The 19,805-nt window shown below is 36.5% G+C and overlaps 5 protein-coding genes across 5 annotated transcripts in view; 1 reads left to right on the top strand and 4 right to left on the bottom strand.

Annotated features, from left to right (window-relative positions):
- The window catches only part of LOC111796817 (trafficking protein particle complex II-specific subunit 120 homolog), an 8,588-nt gene extending 4,372 nt beyond the window's left edge, over positions 1 to 4,216 (bottom strand). The window contains exons 1-6 of the mRNA XM_023679583.1: positions 3,585 to 4,216; positions 3,195 to 3,401; positions 2,834 to 3,016; positions 1,850 to 1,959; positions 1,036 to 1,095; positions 380 to 668 (exon numbers count right to left, since the gene is read on the bottom strand). Coding sequence (XP_023535351.1) covers positions 380 to 668; positions 1,036 to 1,095; positions 1,850 to 1,959; positions 2,834 to 3,016; positions 3,195 to 3,401; positions 3,585 to 3,995 — 1,260 coding nt within the window. The 5' untranslated portion in view covers positions 3,996 to 4,216. The remainder of the gene's footprint in view (positions 1 to 379; positions 669 to 1,035; positions 1,096 to 1,849; positions 1,960 to 2,833; positions 3,017 to 3,194; positions 3,402 to 3,584) is intronic.
- A 1,605-nt stretch (positions 4,217 to 5,821) lies between these two features.
- Positions 5,822 to 9,311, bottom strand: LOC111797733. Its single transcript, XM_023680843.1, has 5 exons — positions 8,767 to 9,311; positions 7,413 to 7,472; positions 7,212 to 7,274; positions 6,558 to 6,626; positions 5,822 to 6,418 (listed from the first exon to the last, which is right to left on the bottom strand). The coding sequence occupies exons 1-5, from the start codon at positions 9,127 to 9,129 to the stop codon at positions 6,173 to 6,175; spliced, it is 801 nt and encodes a 266-aa protein (XP_023536611.1). The 5' UTR covers positions 9,130 to 9,311; the 3' UTR covers positions 5,822 to 6,172.
- Positions 9,312 to 12,184: 2,873 nt separating this feature from the next.
- On the bottom strand, positions 12,185 to 12,792 carry LOC111797294 (60S ribosomal protein L39). Its single transcript, XM_023680273.1, has 3 exons — positions 12,700 to 12,792; positions 12,489 to 12,592; positions 12,185 to 12,411 (listed from the first exon to the last, which is right to left on the bottom strand). The coding sequence occupies exons 1-3, from the start codon at positions 12,700 to 12,702 to the stop codon at positions 12,363 to 12,365; spliced, it is 156 nt and encodes a 51-aa protein (XP_023536041.1). The 5' UTR covers positions 12,703 to 12,792; the 3' UTR covers positions 12,185 to 12,362.
- A 1,830-nt stretch (positions 12,793 to 14,622) lies between these two features.
- Positions 14,623 to 15,657, top strand: LOC111797382. Its single transcript, XM_023680366.1, has one exon. It carries the CDS (start codon positions 14,623 to 14,625, stop codon positions 15,655 to 15,657), a length of 1,035 nt encoding a protein of 344 aa, XP_023536134.1.
- Positions 15,658 to 16,738: 1,081 nt separating this feature from the next.
- Positions 16,739 to 19,334, bottom strand: LOC111796543 (deSI-like protein At4g17486). The gene is made up of 4 exons (XM_023679209.1): positions 19,238 to 19,334; positions 18,867 to 19,036; positions 18,003 to 18,290; positions 16,739 to 17,734 (listed from the first exon to the last, which is right to left on the bottom strand). The coding sequence occupies exons 2-4, from the start codon at positions 19,003 to 19,005 to the stop codon at positions 17,478 to 17,480; spliced, it is 684 nt and encodes a 227-aa protein (XP_023534977.1). The 5' UTR covers positions 19,006 to 19,036; positions 19,238 to 19,334; the 3' UTR covers positions 16,739 to 17,477.
- Positions 19,335 to 19,805: the final 471 nt, after the last annotated feature.

The following is a 19,805-nucleotide window of genomic DNA, read 5'->3' as shown; positions in this document are numbered from 1 at the left end:
GAAGTTAATCTCCATAGCGCTTGAAGTTGGAAATGACAACTGCAGAGGACAATTCAATTGTATTAAGAGACAGAATTTTCAGCAGCTAGAAACAAACAAGTACATCACCATCAGCCATCGTAGCAAATGGCAGGGTTTATATCTGTTAGGCCCCCATTTCTTACAATATCCTTCACGAGTCAAATAATCGAATAGCATTTGTACTAAATGCATAACATTATTTAGAAGGAAAAAAATATCTGAACATACAACCGGGGCACGGTGTCTTTTTCTCTTCTTTCCTTTTAAAATACGAAAGAAAGTTGCATTAAAAAAGTTGAAACACAAAGGCAAAAGCCAGAGGAGTTAGGAACTAGATCTTTGTCATCTAGCTACTCACATGGGAGAAAGAATGATCAGTCTCGGATGATCGACTTTGAACACGATAAGCTTTTGTTGTCAGGGCCAAGACTTGCAAGGCGCTAACAGCAGCATGTCTATTTTCCTGTTGCATGTATAACTGAGCAACCTGCCTTGAAAAGAAAGCAGCTTTCCGCTGGTAACCAAGAGAACCAAATAAACGAGCTATTTCAACATATAATATTAATCTATCACTGGCATCAATCAAAGATTTAGCACCATCTGCTGCACTGGTTAACAACTCTGCAACCTCTTTAGCCAGCTCTCTCCTGTGAATCAAACCCCCCTCGAAAGAGTAGATAAAGTTATTTATTGCATAACCAAAAGTCAGAAATATGAGTTAATATATATGTATTCATTACTCAAATTAGAAAAAAAAAATCTATACTAAAATGCAAACTAAATTTTTTTTACTGTAAATTCTATCTTAGTGAACTACTAACTTTCAAAACAATAGAGATGCATCTTCTGGAAGAGATTCACGCATACAGATTCGCACAAATAAACTGATGACCAATGTACTACTTGTAATCAGAGAACATATTATCTCGTCTCTTTTCCTTCAAATCAACCACATGGTCACCTATACACAGTAAAATATATTCAGTATTCAAGTACACAAATCATAAAATATACCTGCAAAGAAATCTAGCCAACTTCAAAGTAGCCTCGAGTTCAAAACTTAGGGGTGAAACCCTATTGAGGAGAAAAAAATGAAAGAAAGAATGTTAAAGGGGCAAATATATGAAACAACATATCAGAGATTGGTAAAATGAACAGCACATGCAAGCACTCGTATATATTAATTGATTTGCAAAAAGTGAATTTCGATCAAGAACAACAAAATATTTTTCCAAAGAAACACAATTTCATTTTACTTGTCCTATCAAAAACATAGTTTTTATCATGACAATCCACAATTAAACACGTAAGAGAAAGTCTCTAGTCCAACTTACACACGTTTTAGCTAATCTCAGGGAGAAATTGTGTAATCTTACTAAAGTTGGTTATAAAAAAACTTGTAGAATTTTATTAAATCATAGGTAAGCGACCATGTGTGCTAAAACTTCATTCTCTCAAAAACCATTTATTGCCCCAATACCATTAGGCAAACTCAATGGTGGGAAATTGTTTCTTTCTTAAGAACTAGCTATGTTAATATTTTAAATAATTGCTTAAAATTGATGTCATGCTTCTCTTTAGGTTAATTTAACTTTAGGCCTTATTTTGCTTGATTTTAGTCCTTTTATGGGTTAATTGGGTTCCTCTTGGGGTATTTTCATGCATTTATTCTCAATGATAGCTTGGTTTTTAATCAAAAAAGGCTATTGTATGAATAAATTATAAGAGATGAAACTATTTTTAATAATATCAAACTTAAGCACTTTACTCTCAAATGATTTGCTACAATATTTATTATTTTTTTAAAACAGAAAAACCTGAACACTACCTTTGGGTGTTATCTTGTATAAATGACTTCCTGTAATGCAAAATAACACTATTGTATCGGTATCTGACTTCTTCCTCCAGAATTGCATCCGTTTGACCCATGCGATCAATCTGATATTCAGAAGTATAAAGTAAACCAATTAAACAAAAATACATCAAGACATACACACCACCAAAAGTATAGAAGTATGCCATGAATACCAACAAGTTTCAAAGATTAATATGATTTAGGCTACTTTATTTCTCGAGAAGAATGAGAAAATAAAGGATTTTGTTATATGTATAACTGTTAGAAACTTAAACAAATTTTCTGTTGACTCAATAATAAAGTCCAGTAGATGGGGATCTCAAAAAGACCCATTACTCTCCCTCAAATCAACAAATTTCAAGCTGCCTCGTTTATATGATATATCACGTACTCATCCTTGCTAACTATGTTCCGACTTAAGTCAGTATTCCAGGGGTCGACACTCTGCCGTAAGTAAGAACTTCCGCTATTCTAATTATTTCTCGACTACTACTCTCTTAACCCCCTGCAAAAAGTAAAATACAAGGGGATCGCAGCATTTATGGGAATGCTCCGACCATCTTTATCCATGGTGGTCAATTGGCAGAACTAATACCATAGTGATGTTTTGAAATCAACAAAGAAGTGAATCTAATGATGATATTCCAATTATGAAAATATCCCTCGTACGATAGCACCATATACAATGCCTTGACATCGAGTTCCGGTAAACATTAGGTGTGTATATATATATTCTAAGCCGCCTCAAACCTGGAAGTTAAAGCTGTACTTTGATCATAGAAAATAGCTACTTAAACTATCTGGACAGAACCGAAAATCACAAAGAACATCATCAAATGAAATTTCTACTTACATTGAATTCTCTGCATCTGGATGCATGCAGATTATTTTACTAAAGAAACTAAGGCTGTATCCTAGGGGGAGGGGATTAAGGAAATGCTAGAGAGAGGAAGGTACCAGTAAGGCACAGACACTTCCCTCCAAAGCCCCCGCGTACCAAAAATAGTCCCCGGTTAACCGAGCAAGATCGATTGCAGTAGAATAGTGAGCATTGGCATCAACTGGCGATGCTGCCAGCAGACAATAGTCACCAATTGTCTTCTGTGCACGCCCAAGCCTTCTCTTTTTGGCTTTAATAACCTGCATTTTTCATCAGTTACAAACTATTAAGTTGCAGTGTTTAGAACATCCTTTCGCATTGTACTTACAGTTCTCCATTAAATGTGAGATGCGAGCCGTATCTAGAGAAGAAATGACATAACAGCAACGATTGTAATAAAAAAACTAAATCAATTAATTAGGACACCTAAATATAAACCTCCTCTGAGCTGAGACTTGCTTGAGAATCTAAAGGCGTTTTCAAAATAGTTCCAGCAGACTCCGCTTGAAGGACCCATTTCTCAAATTCCATCAACAAAGAAGCTGCAATATCTTGCATCATTGTGTTCAGATGAAATTCCTGAGTTTGCCGGTCAGCTGGAGGAAACAACCTCAGATTACCTCCTTTTTTGCTGCCTTCTTCTAGCTGCAACAAATTCCAAGAAAGAGAGAAAAAAATTAGATGCTCAAAAGCTTTAATTGATCATAAATAACTATTTGCAAGTCTTACGACTTAACATTCACGAAGATCATGGATATGCGTTTTTTTTTTTTTTCAGGTGAGCATGGTCAAATCAAAGTTAACAAAGAGCACAAAGCAATTCCCTGCCTGAGAATCATCGGGGCAAAAGGCGAAACAACGTTCGACGAGCGCCGAAGTGTAACCCTTGCAGGCGGCATTGAACTGCTCAGTAGCAGAATCAAGATCGGGGGAAGAAGGACAGTGACAGATACCAATAACAGCAAGGATCTTGCGGTTGGATTGGAAGTCTTCCCAAGGGCTAGGCGGATCTCCACCGAGAATAAACTTGAAACGAAGACTGCCAGAGTCCCAAGGCTGATGAGCAAACGGCGATTTCTGGTGCTCCGTGTAGAACGAACTTATGGCGGAAAGTGGAATCAATTGGTGCCGCAGAAGCATCGACAAGTAGTCCCGCAGTTGAGTCGGCGGAACCGAACCGATCGGCAGCACCGCCACTCTGATCATGGAGCTCGTTTCGATGCTCACATCGGGCTCCATTGTGGGATCTGGAGCTGACCGTGAGGCGCAATGCGACGAACACAGCAGGGAGAGGCGAATTGAATCAGTTCTAAGACGTCGAAAACTGTAATCGAAGGAGGAAGACGATCAAGATTTTGGTGCGATCGTTGGTTGAGCTTCGAGGAAAGTGGAGAGGTCTGTTTGGCTTCGGCGTTATGCTGCTCCGTCCAAGTCCTGTAATTATCCTCTCCAATCCTCCATTATAATTCTTCAACTAATTAAAATTCCTCGCCGTAAAAATATTATTTATAATGTAATAAATGATGAATTTATCCACGGTTTTTTTTTTTTTTTTTTTTTTCACTTCAAAAAGAAAAACATAAGTTTAAATTATTAGCTCATATATAATAAATCTTAAATCTGTTGATTTTCCTAAAATATTTTTTATAAGTTTTAAGAATATATTCATAAATTTAACATTTAAAAATTATATACTTTTTAAAATTTTATGTCGGGTTACTCTCAAATCTTATATTTTATTATTATTAATTATTTAAGTTTAGCTTCACTTCGAGATTAAATGTTCCGATCATTTATTTTAAATATTTTTATATTTACATAAAAATTTTAATTTTGTAACTTAAAAAAACAAAATTTTCATTAATAATTTTGACAATATTTAATGTCAATAAATAAAGATTTTGTGACTAATAAATAATAATAATAATAATTAGAAATATAATTAGGCTTAAAATTAGAATAGAATTTGTAAATCCGGAGCATGCATATAAATATTCGGACCGGGAAGATCCGTTCGGAAGAGATTACATCTTGGCCTGTCGAGGCGACCAATACTCCGCCGCGCCGGAGAAGAGGCACGACGGCCTGAAACTTGGAACCGCCGGCGGGCAACGGCGAACAACTCGTATTATTATCTGAACTCTGAACGGTAATCTCAAGGTCACAGCGGCGGTAAGGCATTTCAATGGAGAAGGCCGATTATCACTGTTTATCTAAACTTATTACTAGAACATATGGATTCTTAATTTTTAATGACTATATTGATGATTGTGAATAATTATCAAAATCCATGGAACAGTAAACACAAACTATACTGGAGTTTTGTTGAAGACCAATTTGCAGAAGTCGTATAACGAATGGCTTCTACCACTCCGAACGCTAGCGACGGGGATAATGTTGGAAATCAAGACCGACTATGATCAAATTACAGTGGACATGGAGTGTGCCTTCAACCCAGTCGAGCTCGTATTATATCGTTGCATCAAGCTTGTTGAAAGAGAAGTTGAGATGAATCTTAAGAACTACTGGAGACTGTTGGAGAGATGGTGTCCAACAGTCTTCATTTCTTCTACACACAATGCTTCATGAGTAAAAAAAATGAAAACAAAGGACACTCACTTGGGAAGCCCATTTCCCAGTTATAACCCAACTCGAAATGCTAATCCAACCTAACCCAACCCAACCCAACTCCTATAGTTCGAGTTTGGTTGGTTTGGATTGTCAGGTCGAATGTACACCCCTAATATATATAATATAGTAAAATGGTTACTTAATATCAAAGTTTAAAAGATGTTCGATGCATATAAACTTATGAACTTATGTTAATTCTTTTCTAAAGTACTCCCAAAATGAGTATAAGGATCGAACAAACTAGCAGTTAAACCAATATTCGAAATTCAAACTATATTGATAAATCTAATACACATTCTGCTCAGGTTTGAATTTTACTGCTAGAACCAAACTAGCTGTGATTCAACACTTATTGTAATCAAACTATGCCGCTGCTACCCATTATGGCACTTTTGAATGAACATCATGAGTAAGAACGCATTAACAAAAGGAAGGAAGGCGCGGTAAAAAGAAATATTAAGATCAAAGTCATGATGACAAACAAATTCATTGATTATGTACCTATTATAATAAACGCTACAACGAATGAATCAAACCCTACACCATTCTAGAGGGATTCAACAATTGGTTTTACCCACAGGATTACAGCCTGAAGAGCTAATAAAAGTCTGGTTGGTTGGGCCTACACTACAAGACGGCAAACTTTCTTTGCCATCACCAAGTTGTAGGGTCATAGGGCTCATGACCTTACCAGTGACTGCCAGGTTTAATCCCACATAATCCTTTAACCATTATCATATTAGAGAGAGAGAGAGAAAGAGAGAGTCAATGTATTTTCACCTTAGTCAATAATCCTCTGAGGGTGTCATATTCAAATCTGGTAGTAAAAAGACAGAGTCTTCTTCGGTTGATTTGCTCTTCTTTTGTGATTGAGCCTCGGAAGAACCTGATCCAGTGAATGGTAATGTAGGATGACTTGTTTCAATGTTATTAGAGCTTTCCCTTTGATGGGTAAGTGTTGATGAAGATTCCTCATGCATCATATTGGAGTTTGTACTGAATTTCTCTGGGTATTTCAAGTTCAAATCAACCTGTGCATAATGTAAGATTGTTTACTAAATTATGGATTTGAGTCAAGGGCAAGTGGAGAATCTTGGTTTTGAAACCCTTTTTCTGTCAATCTTTTTGTAACTGTACAAAGGCATTCATGGAAGAAGAAAGCAGAGTTACCTTCATTTTCTTCAAACTCTCATTCTTGGCTCTTTGTTCTTCGAAGCTTGCCTGTAGAGTGGCCAGTTCCTGTTCATAAAGTAAGCTCATCAAAAACAGGATAGTGCGGACAATAAATAAAAGGCATCTTCCCCTAATCTGACCCCATTTCAAATTGAATTCTACGTCCAAAATAGGCCCAATCAGATACTTGACATGTACCCTCTCTTCCCGGCCCATCACAAGGAAAACGAAAACCAAGATTTTCTTTATCTAGTATCAAACACGAGCTATGAGAAAATAGAACAACTTTCAGGAGTATCAATATCGTACATGAATCGTAAATGCATGCATATGATGTACCAAGAAAATCTGCGATTCCCAACGTAGGTAACAAAGCAACTTTGCCGCCCACGGCCATTAAATCACCACCCCCAAGTCAAACTAGTGTCTGTTATTGCACCAGGGGCGTTATACTAGGTACTAAAGCATGGGTATTTTGTATCCATTGAGCAAAGACGGACTGTAATTGTATAAGAAAACATATAGCTTGGAGACACCCTAAAGCACTCATGATATCATTACAAATGTGCAAACCCAAAATGGAAAGAGTTGTGTATATATATACATATATATATATGAAGCTTGATCAAACTTTTTAGACGAAGATCATACCATTTTTAGATGAAGTTTCTCCTTCAAAAGCGTGTTTTCCTCTTCCTTAAGCTCAGCAAATGTCTGGAATACAAACAAAGAAGAGAATACATTCTTCAAGAACAAGGCATTCATTCTTCAAGAACAAGGCAAGCCAACAACTGAATTAAAGTCAGCAATAAACAAATGCATGATTGATTTTCTTTTCCCTACAAGAATTACCTTCTTTCGTCTCAATCTCTTTGTAGTGGTACACGCCGGCGACTCATTAGCAACAGCACCCTGAAAAACTAATCCCAAAACATATTAATAAGAATCAATAGGGTGAAACAGAACATGAACAAGAATGAATCAGGATTACATGATAAGCAAAATAGCAACAAATTTTGAACAGTAACAGGGCCGCCACGTCATGACGTCCACGTGGTCACTTTAAGAATGTGACCGTGACCACACCCAAACGATTTCCTGTTATGGTCACGTGGATCTTCCTTTTCCTCTTCTCAGCCCAACGACTTGCAGGCAATTCTTCATTTATTTATTTATTTATTGAAAATATTTCAGAAAGCAAACACAGGAACCAACCATGTACCATCGCCACACCTGATAATTACTCCAAGTCTGCATCAAACCTAACGCAGACCTATCTCTTGCGACCTGATCCGAATTGGGCCCTCACTTTGTAGCATCGTCGATGGTCGTATCAGGGCCCCGGTTCGACCAGACCGGCTCTGAATTTTTGCATGTGACCGGAATACCCTCGCGATTTACGCGTCAAAAAGAGGGGGAAATGAGAGGAAAATGGCCGTAGGAAAGTTTCGAGGTAAACCGACGGCGATGGAAGAGAGTTTGTGTTGGAAAAATCTCGTGCGTGACGAAACAGCGACTCGGCGGTACGATTTGGAAAGCGTTGGAATCTAGCGAGGGATTTGAAGGGCGTTTTGGTCAATTTGGAGAAGTAAGGGATTTGGAATCGTAGACGAGGTGAAAAGAGGCGAGAAGAAAACGCGAAGTATTTTCAACCAGTGTTCATTCTCTAACAGTGAACGTGAAAATTTTGGAGAATCTAGGAGTATACCGGGGATTTGATGAATTAAAGAGCAGTTTCTCGTCGGTGATTTGTTAGGATTGTCCGCCATTGACGGAGAGAAGATGAAACTGTTTGGTGAAGTACAGAGCGGTTATGGAATTGAGAGATTTGCGGTTGTGTGAGTTCTGACTTCTGAGAGAGGAACTCTGTTTCGCTAAGCGGATGAAGAAATGAGAACATCGGAAGAGATTTCACGATACGGAATCAGATTCTTGGAAAAACAAATGGAGAAATGGTGACGATTCAATATACGAGGCTTCTCGAGATAAGAATGTTCTATCTGAGAATCCACGGTGCCACCGACCGCCTGAAATCCGCAGCCGACACCACCGCCGAGAAAAAACGCAATTAAGAACGCCGGCGTTAAGATTTGAGAAATCGCGGAGAAAAAAAAACGGACACACAGCCAATATAAGAGACGAAACTACAAAAATCCGAAACAGACGAAACAGAGAATGAGACGAGAGGAGAGAAAGAGTCGAGAACCTTAAATCTGGAAGCAACGTGCAAGAGAGTAGCGTGACGGCTAGACGCTTCATAACCATCAAGCGTAGCGGAAGGAGAAGCACCGCCGCTCCAGGAAAGCGGCGTCGTAGGACTGCATCTGGTGGAGTCAACATCCTTATTATTCCTCTGCAAGACAACATCGCCACATCTCACAACCACCGCAGCCATGGCTGCCGCCGTCCTGGACCTCGGTTGCCTAACCCCCCAATTAAACGGCAGCTTCATGGGACGAGGAGATTTGGAAGGCGACGCAGCCTGCGACTGCTTCAACCGCACCAATAAGTCAGCCACCACGCTGTCCTCGGCCATGGCGGCCGTAAGCCATTCGTCCTCCACCATCATCGCTGCAGAGAAAAGGGGAAACAGGGGAGAAAAAGGAATCAAAAGAGATGAATGGAGAGAGAGAGAGAGATGGGGTGAAAAGATTGATAGAGAGAGAGAGAGAGGGAGAGAGGGTGGCGGAGAGAGTAAAGGAGAGTATAAATATTGGGAATTAAGATTAGACAGAGAGAGGGAGAGAGAAGTGGGGTTTATAGGTGGTGCTTCTTCAGGTTCCTTGTTCCACTTCCTTTGTCAGCTTTCTTTTTCCTTTTTTTTTTCTTTTTTTTTTTTTTAATTTCAATTAAGTCTTGGATATGTGGGCCATACGAGTGACAGCTCCCATTTCTGTTTCCAATTTTTTTAATTTAAGATTCCAATTTAATTTGGTTATTGTTTTCTTCTCGAGATTTGAAATTAGTTTTATTTGCTTTTTCTAATATTTTAAAACGTTTTCTTATTTCTAATTTCTCTCTAAATTTTAAATTATTTTTTAATTGATCACAAAATTAAATTTCAATTTTTTTTGTGTGTTTATTTATCTCGAGTAATTTTTATGCACATAATAAATTGTAATATTTGATGTCTAGTAAAGGTCAATTCTCTGCATCAGTAAAGGTCAATTATGTGCATTGATCAGGTCCACATTTAGTGTCCAAATCAAGGTTAGATCAAATATGTGATCCTTTCAAGTCAATGTACGTCACTTGATTGGGCATATGAGTAGGGGCTTGAGAGAAATTCTCGTGCTCACAACTCTAGTACCCTATTACACTCGATTTTTTCTCAACCCATTGGATACAATTCACGGTATAATAGAATCAACTTATTAATAATCTTAAAATCTTATAAAAAAAAAAGGTAAATCCAATAAAATTGATTGAGTCATACTTTACAAAATTAAAATAGGACAAAATGGATTGAAAATAACATTCCAAAATTGATTTTGAAAGTAGTGTAGAAATTAAATATTTAATTTGATTAATTATAGATTTTTTTAGTATAAGAACGAAATTGGGTAGCATCCTTACCGTAGTCCTCCACTTAACCAACGTGTTGCCCAATCACCAAAGTCCTCCAATCATAGACTGCCACGTTGTGAGTAGGATGAAACGCATGTCAGGTTGTGGTATTGAAGAATTAATTAGCCAATGACCACTTCCCATTTAAAGATGGGCCTAACAATTGGGGAAAAAAACACCTAAAATACCTCGTAATTTCAATACCATCCCCAAATTTCATTCAAATTAATTTACGGTCAAAAAATATCTCCCTTCTTACACGCAAGACCCAAGCGAATTAATAATATCGTAAATTTATTTTTATAATATACAGTTTTTTAAACTAAAAAAATTAAATGTAAACATAAAACTATATTATATTATTATTCCGTCATCTAAGTATATTCATTTTGGTGGTCACGGGGATCGAACCGCAACATTTATGAGAATATCAATATTGGCAGCAACTAATATTGTCGTACTTAATTCAACTCACTTTATTGCTCAATTAAAATTCCATAAAACCATTACGATGCATTTATGATTTTTTTTGCTTTTTGTCTTTAATTTTAATATATAGATGTAGACAATATTTGACAAAGGGTATGATATATTATTCTATTTTATGAAGTCTCCACTATTCTTATCCGTTTTTTTTTGTTTTTTTTTTTTTTATTTAATTTTAATGATTAAAATTTGTAAACTGAATTTTCCTTTCCCAAGTGGAAAATGTGAGATATTTTCAAATTTTATCACATGGTTTTTAAGTTTAAAAATATTATATTTTTACCCTGAATTTCACTTCTGATCATGAATTAATTAATTTAAACTCCACTAGGCCCAAAAGAGCATTTGCAAATTAATTCTAAATAATTAATTCTATGTATAAATTTATTCAAAATAACTGACTAAATAAATAAACCCAAATTCTAATGTTATCTTTATAATTTTAAATTCAAGCCGGAAATAGGACCTTCCTTCCACACTGCAAATCCAAATCATCTCCTTAGTTGAAACAGAGACGAATTCTTCGTGTACTTTAAACTCCCTCCTCTCGACAACCAAACCAAACTATTCTCTACCATACTATTGAAGCCTTCATTGTTTGCTTTACACTCCATGGAAATTCCCTCAAAGAAGGTTCATCTGCGAGCTCGAAATGGTTCTAAGCAGATAGCCATACCTAACAGACCTCCTAACAAACGCAGTCTAGACAAAGAAGAGGTTTGGTTAATATGCAGTGATTAGTAAGATAAATGGGTGATTAGTCTACTCAACCATGTCGTCTGGCGTCTTCCACCATCAAGTAAACTACCTCTACCGACTTTCTAGACGAAGACTAGTCTGTTTAGATCAACTAAAGTTGTAAGTGCTTCAGAATTCAATGACACAGATGTAGAACCTTAGAATATATAAGATCGGTTCTTGTTCAAGGTCGAATGATATTAACAAGTATTCTACAGAAGGGAATCTCAAAGAATTCTCTCCGGAACCATCAACAAAGTCGAAATGATCAACTAAAGTTCTTTCCGGAACCATCGACCAAGTTCTCTACCTCTACCGACTTTCTAGACGAAGACTATTCTGTTTAGATCAACTAAAGTTGCAAGTGCTTCAGAATTCAATGACACAGATGTAGAACATTAGAAAATATAGATCGGTTCTTGTTCAAGGTCAAAATGATAGTAACAAGTATTCTACAGAACGGAATCTCAAAGAATTTTCTCTTCGAACCATTGACAAAGTCTCGATAAGCTAGTTGGATCTTCTATACTATCTTTCACTGTAAATGAAGGCCAGTATGAATTCTAAGTATATTTTAGCCTCAGAGTTTTATGAATTGGTTCAACCCAAACTACTCAGATTTATCAGATTAATCGATAAAACGAGTACAAAGCTAAATCCTAACATAATTATAACGTTGCTAGGAAGTGGAAAATGGTTATTTGTTGATTTGAATAGTTTTCAAGAATCTCTAGACTTCGATCAGTTTCCCAAAGAATGCCTATCGATCACGTTTAAATCCTTGGAGAACAGGAGCAAGCAAATGCCATTAAGGTTTATACCACAGACAACCATCGACAGTAAATTCACTCCATTCGAAAGCACTTCAAACTTGAGTGTAGTGATGATTAAACAAAAATATCAGATGAACTAGATTTCAGTTGCTCAACTACAAAAATTGTACGAAAATTCAAGTTCTCAATCTTAAAAAAGTCAAGGTAAATGAACATTGAAAATTAAATCGAAAGCACCTCAGAACCCTAGCTTGGTGCGACGCCAGTGCCTGCGCTTCGCATTGTACCTGTAATCCGATCGAAAGTAGAAATGGAGAGAGATTAGAATGAAATTAAGCAGATTCAAATAAATTAGGTTTAATACCTGATCGTGTTGTCGGTTCTCAGGCGGATCCAGTGCGGGATTGGCCTGTTCTGCCTCATCTTCTTCGCGAGCTTCTTCTTGATTCTGAAAGTCTTGTGAGACGGCTGCGAATTGGAAGAGAAGAGAAGAGAAAATCAAATTACAGACACACAATTTCAATCATCCAAGTTAAAACGGAAAAACATTTAGAGAGTCGAATAACAACACGTACCATTTTCGAGTTCCGACAATCGGCGGCGAGCTTGGAAGCAGATGGCGGGATTATAAAAACCCTATTAGCAGCGAACAAGCTTTATACGCTCTACTGAGAAGGGTAATCGAGACTTGCCCGCGGGCAGCCCAGCCAGATGTTTACTTTCAGTAAATGGGCCTTCAAAGTTAAAAAGAAATTGGGCCCACCTTTAAAAACTCATGGCCCAAAGGTTAGGGCCAAGCCCACTAATTATTTTATTTTATTTTTTCCTTTTTATTTTCTTTTACAAAATTCTTTTCATTATAATTATAATTTTTTAAATACAACAAAAGAAAATAATATTATTATGAACATCTAATTTATGTCTTAAAATTTTTTATTCATACATCTAGTTTTTATGCATATGATAATTAATTTTAAAGTTTTAATAAATACAAAGAATTTTCTATTTTAATATATTAAAAAAACTTTAAATAGTAAAAATCATTTAATGAATTTTATGTGACATGACGTATGAATGTGATTGACTGAATGCAAAACATTAAATTTCCGTGTTGACATGACATAAGTGTTGAGCTATAAATACATTTTAAAAAAAAGCACAGATAAATAATAAGTCAAAGCGGACAATATCTACTAACTAGGTTTGGGCCGTTACAAATGGTATCAAAGTCTGACATCGAGCGGAGTACCAATAACGACGTTGGCCCCAAAAAAGGGATGGATTGTGAGATCTCACATTGGTTTGAAACGGGAACGAAACATTCATTATATGTGCGGAAACCTCTCCCTAAAATACGTGTTTTAAAACCGTGTACGTAAAGTGTCAAATAAACAATATCTACTAGTAGTGTGCTTGAGCTGTTACTGCTACAATGCTACAATTATATGTTTTATTGCTCTTTGAAAATTTGATATGGATTTTCGTGTTATATTATATAGTTAATTAATTAATTAATTTTGAATATAAGGTATAGTCCCTGAACTTTTATGTATTGCATCATTCAACATTAAACTATATTGTTAGTCAATTATTTTAATTAATAATATTACTATAATGTTTTAACATGACATGTGAAATGTATATCATATTGTATAAATTTTGACTAAGTTGGTAGATTATGACAGACAATAGATTAAACTAAATCAAGTGGGTAACCAAATAAAATTAAGGTTTAAATGTCGTTAATTTGTAGAGATTAAGATATTTTAGCACGAAGAGATTCAAAAAATATAAATTAAATTTATAATTAATAAATACGAGCTTAGAAGCCCATTATAACACTCACTCCTTTCCATCCGACCTAGACGCCAGTGTCCTCGTTGGCACACCGCTCTGTCTCGAGCTCTAGTACAATTTTTAATAACCCAACTCCACTGCTAGCAGATGTTACATATTACCATCAATCTCACGATCTTAAAACCCGTATTAGGGAGAGTTTTTCACACTCTTATAAGGAATGTTTCGTTTTCCGTCCAATCGATATGGGATCTAACACAATTACTAGAGGATATACAGACATCGTGACATGGGTTGCAAAACTGATCGAGATGGGATCATGATTTTCTTGGAAACGAGCATTATTTATATATATTATAGGATATGTTCTTACGCGTTTATTGTTGGTTTCTTTTAAGGCCTTTTCCAATAGGAATCCAATTTCTATTATTCTATGCCTTTTCCCTTCCTTGACTTCCTTAGTTTTATTCCTATATAAAAAAAAAAAATGTAATATGTTACATTAATAAGGTTTTATATCATTTTAATTTTAAATTTATAAATTATCAACTTTATAATAATAATAATAATAATAATAATAAAAATAAAATAACTAAGTTTAAAATGTCCATCGGAGGCCATGGTCTAATAAGGCGAGTCATATTGGAAGGGGATTTCGTTTCCAAATCTCTGCAAATTTCAGTTCTCAATTTCCCCCTCCAATGTCCGCCGTCTTCTCCGCCTGCTTCCGCCCATCATCCGCCAATCGCCGCCACTCTCCGCCGCCAGATTCTGGCTTCCCCAATCTCACCACCTGCATTTACCACACTAATTTCGCTCTCTTTACCCTCTCATGGTCTCAATCCCTCTTCTCTCACTCCCTTCTCCTTAACTTTCACCGAAACCTTAATCCCTTTGATTCACCTCCAAATCCTTCTTCTTCTTCTTCTTCTTCTTCAATCTCTTTTCGTCTCCTTATCAGAGCTTTGAATCCATGGAAGAAACACGGCTGTGAGAAGCTTTCAGATTGTATCCATGTCTTTTGGGATCTCCGGCGAGCACGTTTCTCGTCGTCGCCGGAACCCTATTCCGGATTCTTCATCGCGGTGGTTGTGGAAGGAGAAATGACGCTTCTCGTCGGCGATATGATCAAAGAAGCCTCTGCGAAAACCAGAGCGGCGAAATCCGAAATCCCCCAAACCCTAATTCTCAAAAGGGAACATGTGATTGCGAACAAAATCTACACTACGAAGGCGAAATTCGGCGGTCAAATCCGAGAAATCGAAATAGACTGCGGCTTATTCGAAGGAAACGACGACGAATTAGGGCTGTCGTTCAGTGTTGACCGGAAAATGGTTTTGGAAATCAAACGGCTGAAATGGAAATTTAGGGGAAACGAAAGAATCGAAGTGGAAGGGATTCCGGTGGATGTGTATTGGGATGTTTACAGCTGGATTTTCGAATCGGAGAAAGAAAACAGAGGAAATGCGGTGTTTATGTTCCGATTCGAAGCGGAAGAACAGAGCAATCCGGCGGCGCGACAGCAGAATCTAAACCTGGGATTGAACGAATTGGAGTGGAGGAGGATGAGAAGTAGCTTGTCGTCGTCATCGGTGTCGGTATCGGCGTCGACGTCGTCGGTCGGATCATCCGCCGGAGCTAGTTCATCGGTGATGGAATGGGCTAACGGCGAAGATAGCGATGTAATCGGAGCTCCGTCGGGATTTTGTCTACTGATTTACGCTTGGAGAAGATGAAATTGAGAACCCAATTTCTAATCTGTTAGATAAAACGTCACAATCGTCCATTATCGATTATCTGGTTTGAGAGCAGAGGAGAAATTGGGAGATGGGTCTGTGTCGTCTTCCCGTTTGAAAGGGGGACAGGGGTAAAATGGGTAATGTAACTGAAGCTGAAAAAGGATGGACGCCATTAAAGCTCCGTCCGTTGGGAACAGTGAAGAAGAAGATGATGAGGATGTGGAGAATTCTTTTGGGAAATGATGAAATTTAACCCCACACCACAAAATGGGGGCGAAATTAAAAGTTTTATAATTTCATTTCATTTCTCTTCGTTACTAATTTCTGTAATTATTAGAATATAAATTATTATTATTATTATTATTATTATCTCCCTTTCTAAAGTTTTTAAATCTTTTTATCTAATAAATAAATAAATTCACGATCGCAAGTAAGAGAGGAGCAACAACGGCTCTTGGGAGAAGTTGCGATTGTGATATATATATTAATTTGAAACTAGTTGAATTATATTGTAGTTGGTTCAATATGAAACATCAAATATAATTAATCTAATATAATAGTTGAAAAACGAGAACGACCAAAATGGACCGAAAACCAACCGATTTAAAACCCTAGAAAATTCCATTCATGGACGTACAAATAAATTTTAATTTAAAGTATCGGATAAATTTAGTCGTCAATTTTAATTTGACAACCATTTTCAATCACACAAATAAGACTTTCTCGATTGTGTCGTGTGTATATATATATATATTAAATTCCTACCAATATTTGACGATGTAAGTTCACATTTGAAAAGGTTGGCCCTAAACAAAAGTATTTTCTTCTACTTCTACATTTACCTAACATCACTTAATACCTTGATGGCCACAATTGTGTCTCTTAGTTAGGTTAGATTTGAATAATCGAACGATAGGAAGTTCAACTATAAAAACAACTTTATTCTTCTACTTCTAGTCTTACCTAATATCGGGTTGTGTTATAGATGAACAGCCACAATTGCAACTCCGAGTTAGGTTATAATATAAATATCACATATCCTAACGATGGATAACACAAATTAAGAACTCGTACACTTCATACAAACGACACAAACACCAATTTCTATAATCAATATGTGAGATCATACATTGGTTGAAGAAGAGAACGAAACATTCATTATAAAGGTGTGGAAACCATTTCCTAACAGACGCGTTTTAAAATCATGAGTCTGATGGCAATACGTAACGGGCGAAAACGGACAATATCTGCTAGAAGTAGGCTTGAACTGTTACACAATACTTCTGAACAATTCAAATATCGATAAGGCACCTTCGACCTTTCAAACCCATAAGCTTCGTAAATCTCGAGCCAAACCGAATAGGACGAGAGGTGGAAAAGAGGAAGGGTGTCATTTCAGCTTGGTTTTTACCACCGACATTGAAAGATGTATACATATTTGAGAGAAGACTTTGGGTCCATAAGAAGTGAATGGAGGAGGAGGGAGGCTCCACCAGCCAATCCCCACCATACCCACTTCCATTAATGCCATCTCCACTTGAGTTGACATCTTTCCATACAATCCTTCTTCTTTACATCCTTCTGCAACTTCCCAAGAACACCATTTTTTTTCAATCTATAAACCATTTCAATGATAAAATCTCAATCAAACTGCACAAACATACACTGCATTTCAACACAAAACTGCTCCACCACAACTTTGCTTTCTTTCTATGGGATTAGTAGAAGCAGAAGACCAGTGGAAAGGCAAAAAAATCATGTTATTTTGCCTGTCTTCTGTTAATTAAGCTCTTAAATGGCTTATAAAACAGTCACTATTACAGCTTTACAGCTTGGGTTGTGGACGGAGAAGAATGAATCACCGTTGACGATGGCGGGATACATCGTTTTTGTCTACTTACTTTGACGGTTGAAGTTGGAGGATTGGAAACAGAAGAAGGTTTATCATTATACCTACTTGGTTGGCTTTTCAATTTCTTCTTTGCACCATTGTTGTTGAGCTTATCTCCTGGGCGTACTTGCCGAACCTTCGCTTCGTGCAAACTCGCTGGAAGAACGCAGTTGCAGAAAAGACCTGAAAAACGTATCGAAATAACATCACAAATTGTTGCAAGTTCCAATCTCAGAGGGAATAAATGAAGCGCTCGTAACATTATCATTTAGATGATTAACGTCTCACGAGTCATGTCGTGCTCCTAATTATGCAGGGGAAGACAAAAGTTACATAACATCAGGCATAGAAACACAAGTTTGTTTGTAAACTAGGATTCTATGTCACAGCAAGAACAAGCAGGATTATGGAAAAGAAAACAGTCAGCTGGGAGTATAATCGACGATCTTACCAAGTCGAGCAAGACGGTTAACCCAGCTAGGGATTGGTTTCCCTACCAACCTTAAGCATACATCATTGCAAAAATGGTTGCAATTTTTCGTTATGAGATGATAAGTGTTCCCGGAGTATTCTTCGGCTACTTTCTCCATAAACGAGCGAACATCTTTCTGATCTAGATTCGTTCTTCCGATACAAATTGATTTCCTAAACGTAAAACCAGGACATTGTCTTGGTTCTACCTCAAATATCCCAGAAGTAGCACGTTCATGTGCTCCAAATGCATATTCAACTCCATGAACTGCAAAAAAGGTTCACCCCAATGAGATATTTGAGCTTTGAACAGCCTGTTCTTGATAAAATACATTAAAAAAACTGGATTCACTAACATTGACTGCTTAAGTCATCAAAAAAACTCTGAAAATGCCAAACACAAACGATATAGATGTCAATAGAAAATCATTTAAGCAATCAGAAACAAAGAAATATGCAGGAACTCATCAATTTCTCAGCCAAATCAAGCTAGCCATTACAGAATCATCTTTCCATAAACTGAACAATTAGCTCATAGAGATAAATACACAACCAGAAACAGAAAATTTCACAGCACAGCCATAATACAATCCTCATGTTCCTCCAGTTTCTCAAGTAGCACAAATTTCAGCCAAAAACAAAACGAATTCAACCTCAGATCTGAAGGGGAAAAAACGCAATGAAGAATCAAGAAAAAAAAAGGAAACAACGATTTGAAAAAACCTTCGGTTTATATGACAATCATTTACAAAAAAACCTAAATCCTCGTCGCCTCTGCTAACAACATACTAAAAATGGAAGAAGAAGAAGAAGAAACACAGAAAAACGCCATAAATTGTCTAACCTTGCACGCCGGAGTGGTAAACCCCAAGACCGAGCCAATACGCATAGCCATTGATCGGCGTTAAATCATACACATTCAAATAAACCGGCACGGTTCCGCTCTTCTTCTTCTTCGACATCAAAGTAATTTTGCAGAACATTTTCCCCAAATCCACCTCTTCTTCTTCTTCTCTGAAATCGAAATCACATAACACATAAGATTCACTCCGAAGAAATTTCGTTAAAGAGAACGAAGATTAAGAAATCCAAAGGAAGAAATGGAAAATCAATCGTCAGTGAATTGAGAACAAATTTCAACAAAAATCCAAAAGAGATTAAAAAAAAAAAGGTTCTCCGGTGGGATTCGGGACGTAGAATTATCGAGCAACGAACCTTGGATTTCACCGGCGGCCGAGAGAATCTTCTTACGCCGATCCTCGTCCTGCACCAATTCTTTTTGCCCCTTCTTTATAATACATTCATGTTAATGGAATTTAATTAATTGTTTTTTAAAATTAATCCATTTATTTATTATTATTATTATTATTTTAATTTGGGATTTGTGATTGTCATGTGGATAATGGATAGATGACCCCCAACTAATAAATAACTGAAAAAAGAATGCCTCCAAAAATCTCAATTTCGCCTGTCAATTAATTGGAAAAAAACTATATTTTATCCATTTCGTTTTAAAATTCTAAATTTATAATTTTTTTAAGGAAAATAACAGATGTATTTTTTTTTAATTATTATTAGAATAATTAATGTTTAATAATAATTATTATTATTCTCTTTAATTTAATTATAATTTTTTAATTTTCACGTCACTTTCTCAAAATTCTAGTATACATACAATTTTTTAATAAACTAATTATATCAATGATTTAACATAGTATGCAATTTGGACCATATGGTATTTTTGCGTGACATTAAATATAATATATAGTTTATTATTATTATT

The sequence above is a fragment of the Cucurbita pepo genome, chromosome LG06 (genome assembly GCF_002806865.2).
Source record: "Cucurbita pepo subsp. pepo cultivar mu-cu-16 chromosome LG06, ASM280686v2, whole genome shotgun sequence".
Taxonomy (NCBI): Eukaryota; Viridiplantae; Streptophyta; class Magnoliopsida; order Cucurbitales; family Cucurbitaceae; genus Cucurbita; species Cucurbita pepo.
The sequence above is the reverse complement of the archived record's forward strand: the minus strand, read 5'-3'. Positions and strand labels throughout refer to the sequence as shown.

Coding starts and splice junctions, on each gene's coding strand:
- LOC111796543 (XM_023679209.1), bottom strand. CDS start 19,005: ATGTTCTGCAAAATTACTTTGATGTCGAAGAAGAAGAAGAGCGGAACC. Junction 18,291..18,866: donor TTACCACTCCGGCGTGCAAG/GTTAGACAATTT, acceptor CCTTTTTTGCAG/TTCATGGAGTTGAATATGCA. Junction 17,735..18,002: donor TAACCGTCTTGCTCGACTTG/GTAAGATCGTCG, acceptor TACGTTTTTCAG/GTCTTTTCTGCAACTGCGTT.
- LOC111797294 (XM_023680273.1), bottom strand. Junction 12,412..12,488: donor AGAACCGACAACACGATCAG/GTATTAAACCTA, acceptor ATCGGATTACAG/GTACAATGCGAAGCGCAGGC.
- LOC111797733 (XM_023680843.1), bottom strand. CDS start 9,129: ATGATGGTGGAGGACGAATGGCTTACGGCCGCCATGGCCGAGGACAGC. Junction 7,473..8,766: donor ACGTTGCTTCCAGATTTAAG/GTTCTCGACTCT, acceptor TTAGTTTTTCAG/GGTGCTGTTGCTAATGAGTC. Junction 6,419..6,557: donor AGAGTTTGAAGAAAATGAAG/GTAACTCTGCTT, acceptor CATTATGCACAG/GTTGATTTGAACTTGAAATA.
- LOC111797382 (XM_023680366.1), top strand. CDS start 14,623: ATGTCCGCCGTCTTCTCCGCCTGCTTCCGCCCATCATCCGCCAATCGC.